At 39.3% G+C, this 17,138-nt stretch overlaps 1 protein-coding gene across 1 annotated transcript in view; it reads right to left on the minus strand.

Annotated features, from left to right (window-relative positions):
• The window catches only part of TNC (tenascin C), a 115,778-nt gene that overhangs the window by 27,645 nt on the left and 70,995 nt on the right, over positions 1 to 17,138 (minus strand). Inside the window, 5 exon segments of the mRNA XM_043980625.1 lie at positions 329 to 601; positions 8,395 to 8,667; positions 12,538 to 12,810; positions 15,670 to 15,942; positions 16,637 to 16,894. Coding sequence (XP_043836560.1) covers positions 329 to 601; positions 8,395 to 8,667; positions 12,538 to 12,810; positions 15,670 to 15,942; positions 16,637 to 16,894 — 1,350 coding nt within the window.

The following is a 17,138-nucleotide window of genomic DNA, read 5'->3' on the forward strand; positions in this document are numbered from 1 at the left end:
TCTGGGGACCAGGAAGGATGATGATAGTTAAGTAGAATGTGTAATAGACACTCAGATGAGAACCTCTAAGGCTTTTTAGAGGCGACATGGTGACATTTCGACCTTCTCGTGTCAGGAATGGAAGATGGGACACAAGACAAAGGAGAGTGCAAAGGACATACGAATGAACTGGTCCCACCTATGAAATGTACAGCTGTGATAAGGACAGAAATGCAGAAGCCATGGTGATTTGGCATATGGACGGCATGAAATGTCTCCCAAGTGAAAACATGGGGATGGAAGAGAAGACCGAGCAGAGGAAGAGCATGGCTCACTTGAATGGAAATACCTGTAAAAACCACAGCACTCAAGGGCTTTGTTTGGTGCCCTTGGGCCAAGCCGAAAAGCATAACCTCATAGCCAATGCCAGTTATGAGGCCTTTAAGCTCCAGTTTCCTCTGGGCTCCTGAAAGTGTGAACTCCTGGGGGTCCAGCAGCTTCCCAGAATCCACCACGATTACTAGAAAGCTGTCAAAGGCATTCTCCAATGCCATCCAGGAAACTGTGAACCCATGGGGATTAATGTCGGAAATGGTTAAGTTTTCCAGTAGGGGCAGGGCCTCTGAAAGAAGGGAGGGTTGAAAACAGTACAGATTAGTGTCATAGACTCCACCAAAATAGCCTTAAAGCTTCACAAAGAACAATACATGGCAAATCTTAGAAGGTCATTAGATATCAAGTGCTGACAGAGTAGTTTTAGGATAAATTTGAGAGATTGAGTTCATCACCTCCCACCCATCAGAATTTTGGTTTTGAATCCAGTTGACCAAAACAAGCCTGGTTTCTATGAGTATTTTCTTTTCTCCTTTCCCATTTCAATTTTGTATTTTCTTCCCCTTTACATTTTGAATATAGTAGTATTGATGCATTTAGAGATGACATATCTCATAGACTAAAGTGTGCCTTTTGAGAGAAAAGCAGGTAGAAGTAGCCAGATTTGTATCCTGTACAGTTGCAAATACTTCATATATACTTCATAATGGATGACAAAATTTTAAGAGAAAGACTGTCTTTCACAAAAGTTAGGCTATTGTCCTTTTACTTAGAGACTACTTCAGAAGTAGCTGGAGGGTCACTCATGAAATGTTTACACTACTTGGGAAAACTATTACTTTGGGAGAACAAGAAAATGACGGGGTAAAACATCTGCAGTATACCAAGAAGAGTTTGAAAGGAAGGGGTATATATTTCCCATTTAATGAAGTCAACAGCACAACAACGACAAACCCCAAACAAACTTTCTTTTGTTCTAAAACCTGGTCATTGAAAAATCTTTTTAAAGTGTTTGAGTCTGTTTGCCTCCTTTGTAAATGCAATCTAGGGAAACATGGTTGAATCTATAAGGATGGAGTATGTCTCTGGACTTTGGTGTTATCCTGAACATTAATTCTCATTGTCCAAAATGTTAGAGGTAGACAATATATGGTCACATAATTAAAGCAAGAAAGGATCACCTTGTCCAATGGCCTTATATTTGAAATGAGGAAACTGTAGTCCAAGAAGGGAAATGAATGGCCCAATAAATAGCACAAAGGAAGTAAGCAATAGAGTTTAGATATGAATCTAAGTTTTCTGACTGTAAATCCAGCACAATTTTGCTACTGCACAATGCTGTCTGCCTGGGCTAAATCTGTATCTGTATTGATCCCATGATATCACATGGAAGTGATTTTTTTTCCTCTCTAAAGAATTTTGGGACTTTTTTTTGGGGGGGGTTTATTCATTCTAAAAACATAGCTTAGTAAAATCTCTTGGTTAATTGAAATGGATTTTTTTGGGGGGGGGTGGGAGGTTTAGGCAATATTGAGGGTGGTTTTAGACCTTGATATAAGGAACTCCCAATCTAGAAACTTTCTCTACCAATGTAGCTTTATTTCCAGTCTTAGAGCTACCTGTCTGGGGGCAACACTTATTGTGGTGGCATTTTGCTTTTGTCAAGGAGCCAAAGTCTGCTAAAATATTGCTACAACACTTCAGAAGGAACACTACTCCAGCTGCATTTTGAGGAAACTGGTTGAACAACAGTGGTGATTGTTCTTGATCAATCATAAGACTGAATATCCGTTCCCACTCTCCCCACCACCCCATGTCTAGTTCCTAGGAGCTCTGTCAGCAGTCCTTATCTGCAATCAGAAATAGATTTCCCTACATCTAGGAATGCAAAGGTGATGAGTGGTCAAGAGGTGGCCCTGGCTCTCAGGTACCCTCAGCCAAACTTCTGAGAGTAAAAGATTAGCTTTTACTAGGAATCAGCACACTTTCTGACATTCCTCAGCTTTAATACTGTGGTCTCAGGAGGGAGGTACAAAAATAACTTTTAAGTATATTTAGTAGAGTTACTGGTAAAACTTACTGCCACCAACCGTTTAAAAGACCCTGAGACATAAGCCAGGTTACTCCACTGTCAACTCCATTCTTCCTGCCCTCACCCTTTCAGCTAGAAAAAGTGAATACAGTAATGGTGACTGTGGAGGGTGGGGGTGTGGAAGGGTGGGATGAAGAGGATTAGGCCAAAGTGATCACTAAGGCAGTGGTTCTCCAACTTTGGGGTCTCAGGTCATCTGTATACTCTAAAAAAATTCCCGAGCACCCTAAAGAACTTTTTGTTCATGTGGATTATATAAATATTTTAGCATTGTTATGAACATAGTTTTGACTTCCTGGATCCTCCAAAACTGTTGCTCATGGACATCTTTGGTCATGCTCAATTTGGAGCACTCTGTATTCACAGTTGAGTAGGAACACTCAAAGAAATAATTCTTTATGCTCAAGATGCAGTCCTAAAGACTTTGACTTAAAGAAAGAGTTAAAATAAACATACTCTTTCATTTTGTGAAGAAGTCTATCCCTACCCCCACCCCACTCTTTTTTTTTTCTGGAATTGGATTTCCTGTGTTTCTTTTGAAACACTGGTTGTTTATTTTGAGAAATTTTGCATAAAGAGATTTTTTTAAAAAGTGATGTTTCTGACAAAGGCTAAGATGAAACTCATGCGCTATCTAAACAAAACTTTTTCTGGAAGACATAAGTCATCCCCTTCCCCTTCATGAATAGAATGTTGCCTCTTTTGGGCATTATCTTTGCCCCTATACCATCATTTAGTATAATTTTTCACTGTTGGCTTAATGGTGATTTTCCTCTCTCCCTGACAATTTTTAGGGAAATTTTTTTTTTTTTAACAAAAGGTCTTGAGTACCTTAATCTTTAGCATGCAGAATGGACAATCTAGCAATTTGGTCTTGGATATATAAACTGAGGGCTTTCTCTACCTTCTTTTTTTGTCCTTCATTCTTCCTGGGAGGTTTGCATGAAGCAACATGTAAAGGGAAGGTCTCTTTGATATGATCTTCGTTCATTAATAATCACTCTCCACCCTACCCCCAACCCCAGGAGTTTTGTTCATTACTCATCTTATGTATATGTTGTTTTCCTAAGAATGATCATTTTCCAAATTTAGAGGATTATCTGAACAACAAATAGACATATCAGATAAATAGCAAAAAAAAAAGTATTTGTTAGATTATGCTTTTAGAAAAGTGTTCTTTTCAATTGCGGGAAAATAATTACCAAATAGTTCCATTGTGCACAACTGTGCCTGGGAGGCCTTTTGAATTTAAATAATGAACCTAAATTTTCTTCAGACATTAAAAAACTTAATGGAGCTTCCACAGATGCATAATTTAAAACAGGCACTGGGAGGGAATTTGGTTCAGTATATGTGAATCAGATGATGACTTTCTTCCCCCCTTCCCTGCTCCTCCACCCCATATTAGTATATGTGAGATTTCTCTTGCTCCCTAGGTATGTCTGCTTTAGAAATTGGATGTCATCTCATCCCCAGAATGATGGACTAGCTCATCTCTGCTTTAAAAAAAAATCAGAGAGACAATTCCTAGGGAGTAATAAGGACACATAAATAAGATCCAGGTTGACTCATCTATTCCCTAATTCTGACCCTAAATGATCTCTTCTAGGTGTAAACTTTAAAGAGAAACAGTTTTCCTGTTGTTAAGAAAAGGGGACACCATTATCATTCTGGAATAATTTTGCTTGAACCCACCTATGAATATAAATCCTTTCCATTCTTAGAGTTTACCATTACTTATTTTTCATAAATATTTAAATATATTCATATTGATTATACCATCCTTTTGCAGGAATGATGTAAACCTTCCACAAATTAGACTGGGGAAATTTAGTATCCTAATGGAATTCTCCAAGAGGTATTCTCTGATGAAGGGGAGAATCAGGCTGAACAAGACTAAATAGGTCCTAGATATTGAATGTACAGTGATTCATGTTGAATTTCTGCCTGGAACGAACATAATGCTACTCTATTTTCTACAAACTGGAATTACAGATGGAAATTCCATGACATTAAAGACTTTTAAACTAGTACCTGTCATCACAAAGGCAGTGATTGGCTTGGTCTGGTCACCAGCCCACGTCGTTCCCCTAATGCTAATGTCATAGCCAGTATTATCTACCAAGCCTGTGATGTGAGCATGCTGCATGTCTCCTGAGACTGTGTGCTGCTGGGGCTCATACAGAGAATGAGAATCGCTAACATTGATGACAAACTTTGCAAAAAGCCCAGCACTTGTAGTCCATGACATGTTGAAGCTGTCGGGGGTAACATTGGTAAGAATTATCGGGCCCACCTGTAGCTCTGGTTCTGAAGGAAAAGGAACAAAGGCAGAAAGAGAATATTACTTTGGGAAGGGATAGAAAAATGGTAAGCATTGTCACAATATTGAAAGACATAATTCCTTTCCTAGTCTGTGTCTCTGTAGAAGGTATCTCTAGGTTGCATCTATAACTACAAAGGAGAAGGGTGCTATTTATGAAATGCTGAAGAGTACCATGATTTCCAACTATTAACAAGTTTTTACATTGGTTCCCATGATATAGTCTGCCTGTCTGTGTAGAAAAAAAAATGTGGTCTACTTTATCAGACATGATGAAAATGGATTAACTATATATATATATATTTAATTCAGTTTCATCATATATATATACACACACATATATACATATATATATATAATAACACATAAGGAAATATTTAAATATTTGTACATACATTATCTAAATAGTAACATTTATAGTATACTTAAATTTATATTTAGAGATATTTATATATTGCATAGTTGTTGTTCAGTTTTTTAAGTTGTGTCCTACTCTTTGTGACCCCATTTGGGTTTTTTTTTTTGCAAGGATACTGGAGTGATTTACTGTTTCATTCTCTAACTGATTTTGTAGATGAGGAAACTGAAGCAAATGGGGCCAAGTGACTTGCCAAGGGTCACACCTCTAGTAAGTGTCTTCCTGACCTCAAGCCTAGCACTTTATCTACTGTGTCATCTAGATGCTCCTTTTGCATAGTATTTCTTTACACTTTCAGACTATACTTTTATATTGCATAATATTCCTCTACAAAAGTGCTACTCTGGTGCCTTATGGTAGCATGCATGTACTCCTGGGTTCTTCAGAGCTAGGCCAGCAGACTACAAAGTCTGGAGGCTCCTACTATAGGTCCCAGGTACAAATTGTATGTTTCATGCAAGTACCAGTCTGCTTAAGTTGGAAGATGCTCATCATTAGGTTAGTAACAGGATAATGTAGTTTTTGACCACCATAACCTTTAAAGCCCCGCCATTAAGTTCATATGAATTGGTAGAGGGAATACCCTAACTGATGAAATTTCAGAACTTTGAAGTCATAAAATAGGGCTCTGTTAGTCTATGATTTTTAAGTCTTTTGGCTTTGATAAGCTAAAGGTCATGTCCACGTGACACATATTCTTTTTCATATTCAGCAATAACCAAAGAGAATTTCATTTATTTTCTTTTAGTGCCATATATGTATATGTAAATGTATATATATGTATATGTGTATGCATATACATGTACAAACATGTGTATATAGAGTATCTCATAATTATTTGTTGAATAATTTGTTTATTTTATTGGAAAAAAAGACATAAGGAAAACTGGCATAAACTAATATTAGGATAACCTTGATTAAAAGGAAAAAAAACCCCTAATGTCATAGTTTTAGAACTAGACAGAACCTTAAAGGTCACACAGTGCAACTCCCTCATTTTACAGATGAGGAAAGCAAGTTCTAGAAAAAGAGAGAGACTTGTTTAAGGTTATTCAGGTAGTGAGTATTAGAACCAAGGTTTGAGCTATGCTTCTTTGACAACAGATTTAGTGTTTTTCTATTAAACCACACCCAATCAAGGGTAATAGGAAAACAAGAATTTTAAGATATGACTGTGTCATCTGTAATGCATTTGTATAGCTGTGGGCAAAAATGGCATTTAAATCTAAACCCTAAACTCACCAACTATAGAACTGTCTGATTCCTTGGAACAACATGATCTATGGATGATTCATTTCCCTCTTGCTAGTTTTTCCTTCCTTCATCAGCACATAGTATGCAGACTTTCTGAATATCCTATTATATCATGGGGGAGTTGCTGAGTTATTTCCCATTTGGGACTATGTAGGCCCTCGCCTCCTGGATGTTCGTTTATATAACAGTCTGGAAAATGCCAACACTGAATGAATTCCATTTAGATTGTGCTCTGGAGAGAAGCAATGAATAAAATGGCACTAGATGATTGAGGTGATAGAGGAGGTGGTGTTGGTCAGGGCAGGGGGGAGGAAAGAAAGCTGAAGGTTAGGATGGTGGAATTCTTTCAAGTGACTGGCAAGAAAACTATTTTAATTTCAGACAATGGAGTAAGTGAGGACTCTACTTTCCCTACTCTAGAACAAAGTTATCAAGTTTTATAGGACCATTTAATAGCATAAATATATAACCCAGTCATGGAATTATCTTTTGGGAAAAGAAAAATTCTGGCCATCAAATAATATGATTCAAAGACCCAAAATAGCCACAAACAATTACATGAGGTTCCTAAAAGCTCCTTCATTTTTTTTTTTGTGGGGCAATGGGGGTTAAGTGACTTGCCCAGGGTCACACAGCTAGTAAGTGTAAAGTGTCTGAGGCCAGATTTGAACTCAGGTACTCCTGAATCCAGGGCCGGTGCTTTATCCACTGCGCCACCTAGCCGCCCCCTAAAGCTCCTTCATTTTTAGAACTCAATACTACTGTAGTTTCTAGAAAAAGCATGTAGGAATTACTACTATATCACACCCAAAATAAGATACTTAAAATCCCAGCTCTATTTCCTCTTTCTCTGCATTTCTCTAGTGTTTGAATTAGGGATTCATGTTGGAACTATCTTCATGTTGTCAAATAGAGGCTGACAATGCTAACATTTTCAAAATGAAGGTCCAATTTTGCATCTCTGCTCCTAAGATATATTATATGTACTCATATTGGTGGAATAGAGTTGGAAAGTGCTCAAAGGTTCAAAGATTCAAAGAAGGGATTTCAGGGGAAGGGAAGTCAGTATCCATGCAAGGGAGAAATCATCTTCTATACACTGTACACTTCCACGCACTCAACTGCCCAAAATACATTCCTTTGCATGCTGCTTACATCCATGAAAAGACTGACTTGAGAGGATGGATTGGGTGTGAGGGGATGCTACATGCACCACTACCTTCTTAGAGATGAAGATGGGTATTTGAAAGGATCTGAGACCAAACGAAAGTTACTGATGGATATAAGGCCGTGCTTGCTAGAAAAGGAGCAGACTCTCTAGTCAAAACAGACTCCCTATCAGATAGTTAAATATACAAAGGCCAGGCAAAGAAAAGTCTTGATCACAGCATTAGACTAACTGGCTCAGTCCATGCAGTTGGTGGTTTTGTTGTATATGTTTTCTTAACATGCCATATGAAATCCCAGTGTGTGATCCAAAGGCCTAGTAGAGAAATGACATTATCCTAGTTGAGAAATCAGAATGACATGCACGCATCTTCTGTGTGTATGAGCTTTGCAACACATTACCATGATTAGAAAGACCACAGGCAGATGAGGATAGATTGTATTGGAAGGATGATGAAGAATATTCAAAATAAGATGCAATGATGTTTGAGAAATTCAACTGGGGCAAGTCAGGTTAATTGCTCCCAAATGCAAAGAGCCTCTCCAGATGTGTGTACATAGTTAGGAAACAGAAGTTGCCAGTGGATTTCCTTAACTCCTGCGGCATTTAAAGCCTTTTCTTGGGATTTTAGTTTATCTGCATTCACATTCAAAGTACCTTTTGACTGATCAAATCTGAAAGATCTTCATATTCTTTTTCTTCTATTTTTCAGAAGCAGAATAGGACGAGTGGGTCATGGATATTTTTTGGAGCTATTCTTGGACTATCCAAGAGAAGGTCAACAGATAGTGAAGAAAAACGAGAGAGAATCCAGTAAAGTGAAATACCTGTGGTTGCCTGGGCCATCAGGGTCTGACCATTCTGCCCGCCAATCAGCCCATGAAGTTGGACAGTGTAATTAGTGGAAGCTCTAAGGTCGGTGATTACAGAGCTTCTTAAGGCCCCAGGCACTGTGTAGACCACAGAGTCCAGAGGGAGGTCAGAATTCCTAACTTCTAAAACAAAGTTATCAAAGGCTGCCTCCCGAGCTTTCCATGAGAGGGATACACTGCCCGAGGTAATGTCTGAGACAGTGAGATGGCTAAGAAGAGGTTCGGCTACTATAGAGAGGGAAGAAAAAAAAAGAAAGAAAAATATGTGAATTAAAGTACCACCATGAGATCTAAGTTCCAAACACAAAGACTAAATCCATAAAACTCTGGGCATTTTTTCCCCTCAGAAGGAGATCAACCTTTGTTGAAAATTTTTAGGACATTGAACAACGAATAAGCATAATAGATAATACTTGTGTTTTTTATGAGTTTTCAGACAGTATTTTTCTATCGGAATAAAATGCCATTAACCATTTATTGGGAGTAGAAGAGCACTCACAAAACCCTGTTGCTTTCTATCCTTTCTCACTGTGTTAAAAAATGCTGGTGGGAAAGGTGTTATTCCAAGAACTCCTGGACCAATCCATTTGATGAGAAATGTTATGTGCTTTTGAATCCTGGTAGCAAATGCCAGCATCCACAGACTTACTTAAATCATGTGAATTTTTTTTTTTTTTTTTTGGTGAGGCAATTGGGGTTATGTGACTTGCGCAGGGTCACACAGCTACTAAGTGTCAAGTGTCTGAGGCCAGACTTGAACTCAGTTCCTCCTGAATCCAGGGCCAGCGCTTTATCCACTGCACCAACTAGCTGCCCCGATTGTGTGAATTTTTGTAAGGGCTTTGGAGTTAAAAGCACTGGGACATGTAGGCAATAGAAATGGCTTGAGTACAAGTATTAATATCCATGTTTTACAATTAAGGAAACTGAATCTCAGGGAAGTTCAATGACTTGCCAAAGGTCATTTAGCTGTTCACATGGTGTTAGAATAAAAATTTGAACCCAGGTCTTGTGACTCCAATCCAGCAATCTTTCCACTAAACCATGTGTCTCCATGTGTGGATGAAAGCTTTAGTTTCATTCAAAGATTAAAACATTAGCCAGCACCCTTTCTGTTCATTGGAAAAATTCATCTTTTTGACCACCAGACTGAAATATCAATGCCCAGACTATGGTAACTTTGGGATTGTACATTTTCCAGTGTGGCCCATCTTGTGGTTTTGCCTGGGAGGGAGATTCTGCAGAAATCATTTTACTACTGTTAGGAGAAAAAAAAATGTAATAGTCTATGTGAGGTTCATATCCAGTCCTGATTCATCTAAACCTAGTCAGGGTTTAGAACTTAACCCACTCTCTGTTGGGTGGAGGGGTACAATGAGGTAGATAGAAGGTGTCTGAGTTTAAAGCCTGTAAATTAGAATGGAGAGAGAGAATTGTTAGAAGGAGAGGTAGGTGCATATAGCTGTTGTAGTTGCCACAAACAGGCATCAGGTGCTATCCCAGAGAGGTAGACAATAAAGTCAGTATTGGGAAAGAGCCCTGAGATATGAACAGCCCTTAAATTGCCAAAGATATTTGTATTACAGAGGCTCCAACAAGCAACCATTTCAATGTTAAATGTCTCAAAAGCCCCATCTGTTGTTGTCCAGGAGTGGTCAAAGTCCCCAATTGTTTGTTTCTTTGCTAAAGAGGGAAAGAAAAGTGCGGGAAAGATTTTCAATTAAGTACTCCATCTTAGAGCTATATGGGTCCTGGTGGTGAGCTTGCTTAAAATAGCTGCAGGTGAAATAAAGGGTGTGAACAGTTTATAATCCAGGAAAAGGAAAAAAAAAAGGTTATCCCTGAGAATAATGAGAAAGTTGGAAGAGGAAAAAAGCAGGGTGCATGAAAGATAGGTACAGAAGCATTTCATGCTGTATGCAATATTAGGTCTTGCCACATGGACTTGTGGGAAATGGAGAACAAACTGAGATGCTTTCCGAGTAGCAGTTGCTGATTCTCAAGCTCCACATTTTTCAGTTTCTCCATTGTGAGATGAATTTCAGCTATTTTTCAAAAGATACAAGTTGTAACCAAACTACTCAGCTTCAGAGACACAGAGACTGACTTGCCCCAGGCCTCATTCCAAGGCTTCCTTTGCTTTGAAAAAGATATGATCTTAGAGATGCTGACACCATTACCCTCCTCCAGATAACTTCAGATGCTTATGGCTCAAAGGGAATGGATAATTTTATCAGGGTATATTCTCCTGTTTCCATCAGAGTCAGAGATAAAACAGCCCAAACTTCTCTCACCCAGGAGATAAAATTCAGGCCCTTTCTTCTTCCCATGTGGCTTTAAAATATCTTTTCTTCTTATCTTTCCTAAGTGTTACTAAGAAAGTATACAGTAGGAAGCCAAGTTAGTTTAAGCCCAATCTAGACCATCCCTTTCAGTCAGTGGGGTAAATCTCCCTCTTAACAATGTTACCACCAAGTTTCTTTTGTGCAGAAAAAAAAGAGAATCTTATCATAGGGGAATGTTTTCTAAGTGATAAAGCAGTGGTGTAAGGCTCATGGAGAAATTTTCAGGAGTTTTGGTGAGGCATGGATCAGATCTGCTATAGTTTTTTTTTTCCTTTGTCATTATAGCTCATTAGGAGTGGAAACACTGAAATTTATTGGAAAACAAGCAAACAAAAACAAAACTAAAGGGTCTATAAAATGAACAGATCTGAAGGAGCCTTGTATCTCTCTGTTTTGACTTCATGAACTTCAGGAAAGAAATGGATTGTAGGTAGGATTTAAAGCATATATCTGGGTAGGGCTGTTTGGCATATAGACTTTCCCTGATAACAGTCTTTTGAGATAGGTAATGTATCTGGGAATGGTACCCTTGTGGATCTGAGACAGCATTCATCTAGCTGTAATCACCTGGGGAAATTAGAACCACTCCTCTTCCAGAAGCTGTTAGCATACCATGGTTCCCAGGGTAGGTGGAAACCAAATAGTACAGGCCAGAGAGCCTGACTAGGTTTTCATCGGAATTAATCAGGCAATGGTGGGTGTATAGGCTTGCTTTCAGAGACTAGTTGCAGTAAGCATGACGATCAGGGTAAATGGGGGAAGGAAATCACAGAATCTCACTAATGAGTTTCAAACCAATCCATTGATATAAAGAGGATGAGGATCAGGGCTGAATAGAGATCACTGTTTCATTTGATCAGGCTATCCAGGGAGCCCTGAGTCCTCTGAAACAGGCCCAGAGTGAGATACTAAGTCTCTCTAGGAGCCTGGTACTGTAACTAAAACCCCTAAGGCCTAATATCCTTCCAGAGAGAGAAGCTAACTGGCACATAGAACCATTGATTGTTTGATACTCATGAACTTGTACAGACTGTGTTGCTGATGCTGATAGAAGCATTTATGCTAATTAATAACATTTCAGTCTGGTATATACTTGAGTCATAATTGTATTCTATTTGCCAGTTTGATATTCCAGTAACTGTTAGTGGCTGTGGATGGTTTGGTATAGATGTGCCCTTGGGGTTATTCAGTTCTCTATTAAACTTGATCTATATTAAAGAAATGTTTCTTAAATTTGAGAATCATGGCACCCACATTCCTGAGGGTTGCTGAGAGATTAAAACACCATTTTTTACTTGCAGAAGGGTCTCTAAAGTTAAATGATCTGTGCCTCACCCAAACTTGCCAATGGTAGCATGGAAAAGGTTCTTGATCTCTCTGGGTAGGGAATGGAGATTTGATGATTTGTCTGTACTCTAAGATGCTCCCATGACAAGATGCCATTTATCTAAGTTGGCCTTGGTTCAACCATTTTTACCCTTGGTTTTGAGCTTAAATGCAGAATATCTAGGGATCAAAAAGCATGTTTCCCTTCTACTAGCCTCCTTGAAATCCCAACTGCTCCAGGACACATGCAATGCATCGCATTCCCACTCAGATCTAAAAGCTTGCCAGATCTTCAGCCAAAGGGGAGAATTGATTGAGTTCATATATGAAACTGGAAGGGGAGAGACAGAGAGATTTGCTTGACCCTTCCTGCCTAAGGAAGTTAGATCTCTGAAGTAGTAGAATAGTTTATTGAGAAAAAAGGTACCTGTGGAAGCTTCAGCAGAAAGGGGGCTTGTTCTGTAGGCCTGAATCACCCCATAGATGGTGATTCTATAAGGAGTGGCAGCTTGGAGGCCTGTGATATTCACAGCTCTCAGGCTGCCAGACACTGTGAGATTCTGAACCTCTTCCAACTTGTTAGCCTCCTGCACCTGAATGACAAAGCTGTCATAGGCTTCCTCTGCTGTGGTCCAGTTGAGTCTGAGGGCATCCCAGCTAACATTTGTCACAGTAACCTCTCCCAGTTTAGGGAGCTCCTCTGAAGAAGGATAGAGAATCATTTAGTCAGTCATATACATTTTACAGAACCACAGAATCTCTGCCTTGGAAGGAACCTCAGAGGTTATTGAATTAGACCCATCAGGAATGCACTCTACAACACTGCATCTCCTCAACTGTCATCTATCTGCTGCTTGAAAACTTCAAGCAATGGCGAATCTACACTTTCCTCAGGCAATTTCCTTCCATTGTTAGAGAGCTCTGATGGTTGGGGTGCCTTTTTTTTTTTTTAAATAAATCAAGGCAAAAATTGTCTGTAAGCTACTTTTACTTTTCTTTCTTTCTCTTTCTTTTCTTTTCTTTCTTTCTTTCTCTTTCTTTCTTTCTTTCTTTCTTTCTTTCTTTCTTTCTTTCTTTCTTTCTTTCTTTCTTTCTTTCTTTCTTTCTTTCTTTCTTTCCTTTTGTGGGGCATTGAGGGTTAAGTGACTTGCCCAGGGTCACACAGCTAGAAAGTGTCAAGTGTCTGAGGCTGGATTTGAACTCAGGTCCTCCTGAATCTAGGGCCAGTTCTTTATTCACTGTTTCACCTAGCTGCCCCCTACTTTTACTTCTTTTTAATAACTCTTCAGGTGTTTAAATGATTCGTTCTTCCCCAAGTCATCTCTAGACTAAACATTACCAGTTCCTTCAACCTGTCCTCAAAAGGTATAGTTTCTATACTTCATGAAAAATCCCACAATCTGATAGATGGAAGAACAGCTTTCATTTATTTTGCTGACATATTTAAATTTGCTATGGCTCTAGCTTATAGTACATCTTCCTATAGGGATTTGAAATTATATGTACAGTCGTCCAGATTGGGAAAAGGCGGAACAGTGAATCATTCTAATGTGTGTTCTTATGTGGGACTTTTCAGTAAAACTACATGGCATTATAAGATCTAGTCTTTAGTTGAGACATGTCTCGTTTTTGACAGTGGCATCCATTAATTTACAAAAACTGAGTTTGTAAAACTGATTGGCACAAAACTTGACATAAGTTAAGATTTGTCTCATATACCTTTTCCCCCCTTCAGCTTGAAGGTAGAGGTGGCCTTGAACCAATATTCATCAGTTGCCTTAAACATCATATGACTTTCGCTAGTGTTTGGGATTTTGCTGAAGAATCCTGTGTCAAGAAATTCCTTAGCAACTTAAGGCAATTTGATCTGGTTTCTACTGCTGGTTCAGAAATGCTGCTGCTGCTGCTGCTGCTGCTGCTGCTAGCAAAGGCTAACATTTAGATACTGCTTACTATGTGGCAGGCACTGTACTAAGCACTTTACAATTATTATCTCATTTGATCCTTATCTCTACCTTGGGAGGCAGGTGCTATTATTATCTCCATTTCACAGATGAGGAAACTGAGGTAAGCAGAGGTTAAGTGACTTGCCCAGGGTCACAAATCTAGTGAGTATCTGAGGGCCAGATTTAAACTTGGTCTTTCTAACTCCACACCTGCCACCTAGCTGCCCCAGATAGTTTTAAGAGAATGTTTATAAACATGCACCACCTAGAAAATGCTTTGTCCCTAGGTCAAAGGAAACGTCCAAACCATTTTAGGTTTATTCCTTTCTTGAAAGAAAGACCAATCTACCTCTTTAGGGAGGTATCACCCAAATGTAAGGAATTTAAAAGGAAGTACCTGTGGAGGCTTCAGCAGAAAGGGGCTCAGTGCGATAGCCTCTGATCATACCAGTGATGGTGATTTTGTAAGGGGTGGCTGGCTTGAGCCCTGTCACTTTCACAGAGTTCAGTACACTAGGCACTGTGAGATTGTGTATTTCTTCAGGGTGATTAACTTCTTCCACCCACATGACAAAGTTCTCGTAGGGCCCATTTACCACGGTCCAATTGAGTGTGAAAGCATCCCAGGTAATTTCTGAAACTGTTAAACTTCTGAGCTTAGGTGCCTCCTCTAAATAAGGACAGAGAGCTAGTTAGTTACTCAAATTTAAAAAGTCATTGAATGGGAAAGGTCTACTAGGGGCCATTTTTTTCCCCCTGCATGAAGAATAGTCTGTTTTTGGAGTACTTCTCAAGGGACATAATATTCTTAACATGAAAACAAGAAATCTAATATCTAAATGTTAAATTATATCTGCTGTTATGAAATGTTGGGGCATAAATACTGGGGTGCAACATGGAATTTAAACCAGGAAAAAACCCTAACAATTGGGTATGTTTTAAAAGGTCACAGGATCCATTTTACCTCAACTTCTCTTCAAAGTTGGTCCTGTGACCCCCAAATAAGCAGCTGACTTTAAGCAATAGATACTACTTTACATTTTAAGAAGAAAACCAAGCTTTCTCTCTCAGCAATATTAAAATACTTATGGAGCAATAGAATATGACTCTTCAAATTCACTGACTAATTAGAATTTTCTTTAGAGAGAGCTTTTGATTCTCTTTGGGAAGATGAATAGGTTTCCCAAAGGTGATGGCATGAAACTTAAAAGAAAATACCTATACAAAAAAAAAAAGCCACAGGACAGAAAGAGAGCAGGTACAGCTATATTATTATCTGATGATTAATTAAAGAGAAGGTTCCACCCCAAAGTCTGACTATGGTCTTGTTTATTTATTTATTTTTTTAGTGAGGCAATTTGGGGTTAAGTGACTTGCCCAGGGTCACACAGCTAGTAAGTGTTAAGTGTCTGAGGCTGGATTTGAACTCAGGTACTCCTGACTCCAGGGCTGGTTCCACTGTGCCACCTAGCTGCCCCTATGGTCTTGTTTTAAAGTGGAATCAGCAGAGATCCTTAAACTTTGGATGTCTCCCCCATCCATTCTAGTTGTATACTGATTTGTTACTATATCATTGGAATGGTCATCTTTGAGAATAGGACACTCTTTGGTACCTGTGGTGGCTTCAGCAGAAAGGGGTTCAGTGCTGTAGTTCCTGCTCACACCATACAAGGTAATAGTGTAAGGGGTTTCAGCATGGAGGCCAAGAATATCAGCAGACTGAAGTTTGCCAGACACTGTGAGATTCTGGGCTTCCTCCAAATTGTTAGCCTCCTGCACCTTAATGACAAAGATCTCATAGGCCCCATCAGCTGCAGTCCAGTTGAGTTTGAGGGAATCCCAGCTAACCTTGGTCACTGTGAGGTTCCCCAGCTCTGGAACCTCTTCTGAAGAAGGACAGAAAGTTATTGAGTTAATGAGATGGCAAACCCACACAACCCAAGGATTCAGGTGAGATGAGACATTGGCTTTTTTTTTTTAAGGCTAAATGAGTCTGCTTTTTTTTTTCATGCTGATCCTCAACAAACAATCATCAGCAAGAATTAAGCACTCTTTAAATTCTGGCATTAAAAGATCCTGCTTATTGAAAGACTTTTATGATTTGCTTGCAACTCCCATTCTGAGTAGATAAATAGTGCAGACTTTGGTGTTTTTGTTGCTTCGGTCTCACCTCCCTGCTCTTAGAATCCCTGAAGGCTTTTTCCTTAAATTAGAAATTGTCTTAAATTCTTTGTGTAGCCTGAGTCCCTCCCCTTTGGGATTGATCCTGAGTCATGCCTTGGGGGAGAAAGCAGCCCCATTTTTTTTTAAGAGGAGGAGGAGCATATGTAATTTTATAACAAGTTTCTGGTAATTATGACTCTATCCTAAATCCACCAAATAAGGGAATATTAGAAAGGGAAGAGAAAGCAGAGATAAATCACTGAAGGTCATTCAAGGAAGCCGAATGTTGGGCATAACTCAAAGACATGGAGCCCAGGTCCGAGGACCTTTGCTATCCATCTAATCCCAAATCAGGGGTTGTCCTTTAAGAGTAAAAGCAAAGAATGTTAAGTGGATTAGTGAGAGAGTCCAGGATACCTGTGGTGGCTTGAATAGAAAGAGGGTGTGTGCTAAAGCCCCGAATCACCCCATGGATGGCGATTTGATAAAGGGTGGCAGGTGTGAGCCCAGTCACATGCACAGATCTCAATCCTCCTGGGATGGTAAGATTCTGGTTAGCCTCTTGCACCTGAAGGATAAAGTTCTCATAGTCCCCATCAGTGGTGGTCCAGTTGAGCCTGAGGGAATCCCAGCTAACCTCTGTCACGGTTAACTCTGCCAGCCTGGGAGTTTCTTCTGAAGAAAAACAGATAGCTTAGTACTCAAAGTAAACATGATGCGATCCATTCAAGGAGGACTTTAACATTACATTCAAGAAAAAAAAATTATCATGATTATTTTGTTTGCCTTTGGTGGTAAACTTTCATGTCATGGCTTACTAAAAAGAGTTCAGCAGTGCAACAAGGTGGGTGAGGATTGAGATGAGCAAATGGTCTCCTCGCTAGAAGGAATTGCTCCTTATTGCTTTCACGCATGCAAA

The sequence above is a fragment of the Dromiciops gliroides genome, chromosome 2, assembly GCF_019393635.1.
Source record: "Dromiciops gliroides isolate mDroGli1 chromosome 2, mDroGli1.pri, whole genome shotgun sequence".
NCBI classification, from domain to species: Eukaryota; Metazoa; Chordata; class Mammalia; order Microbiotheria; family Microbiotheriidae; genus Dromiciops; species Dromiciops gliroides.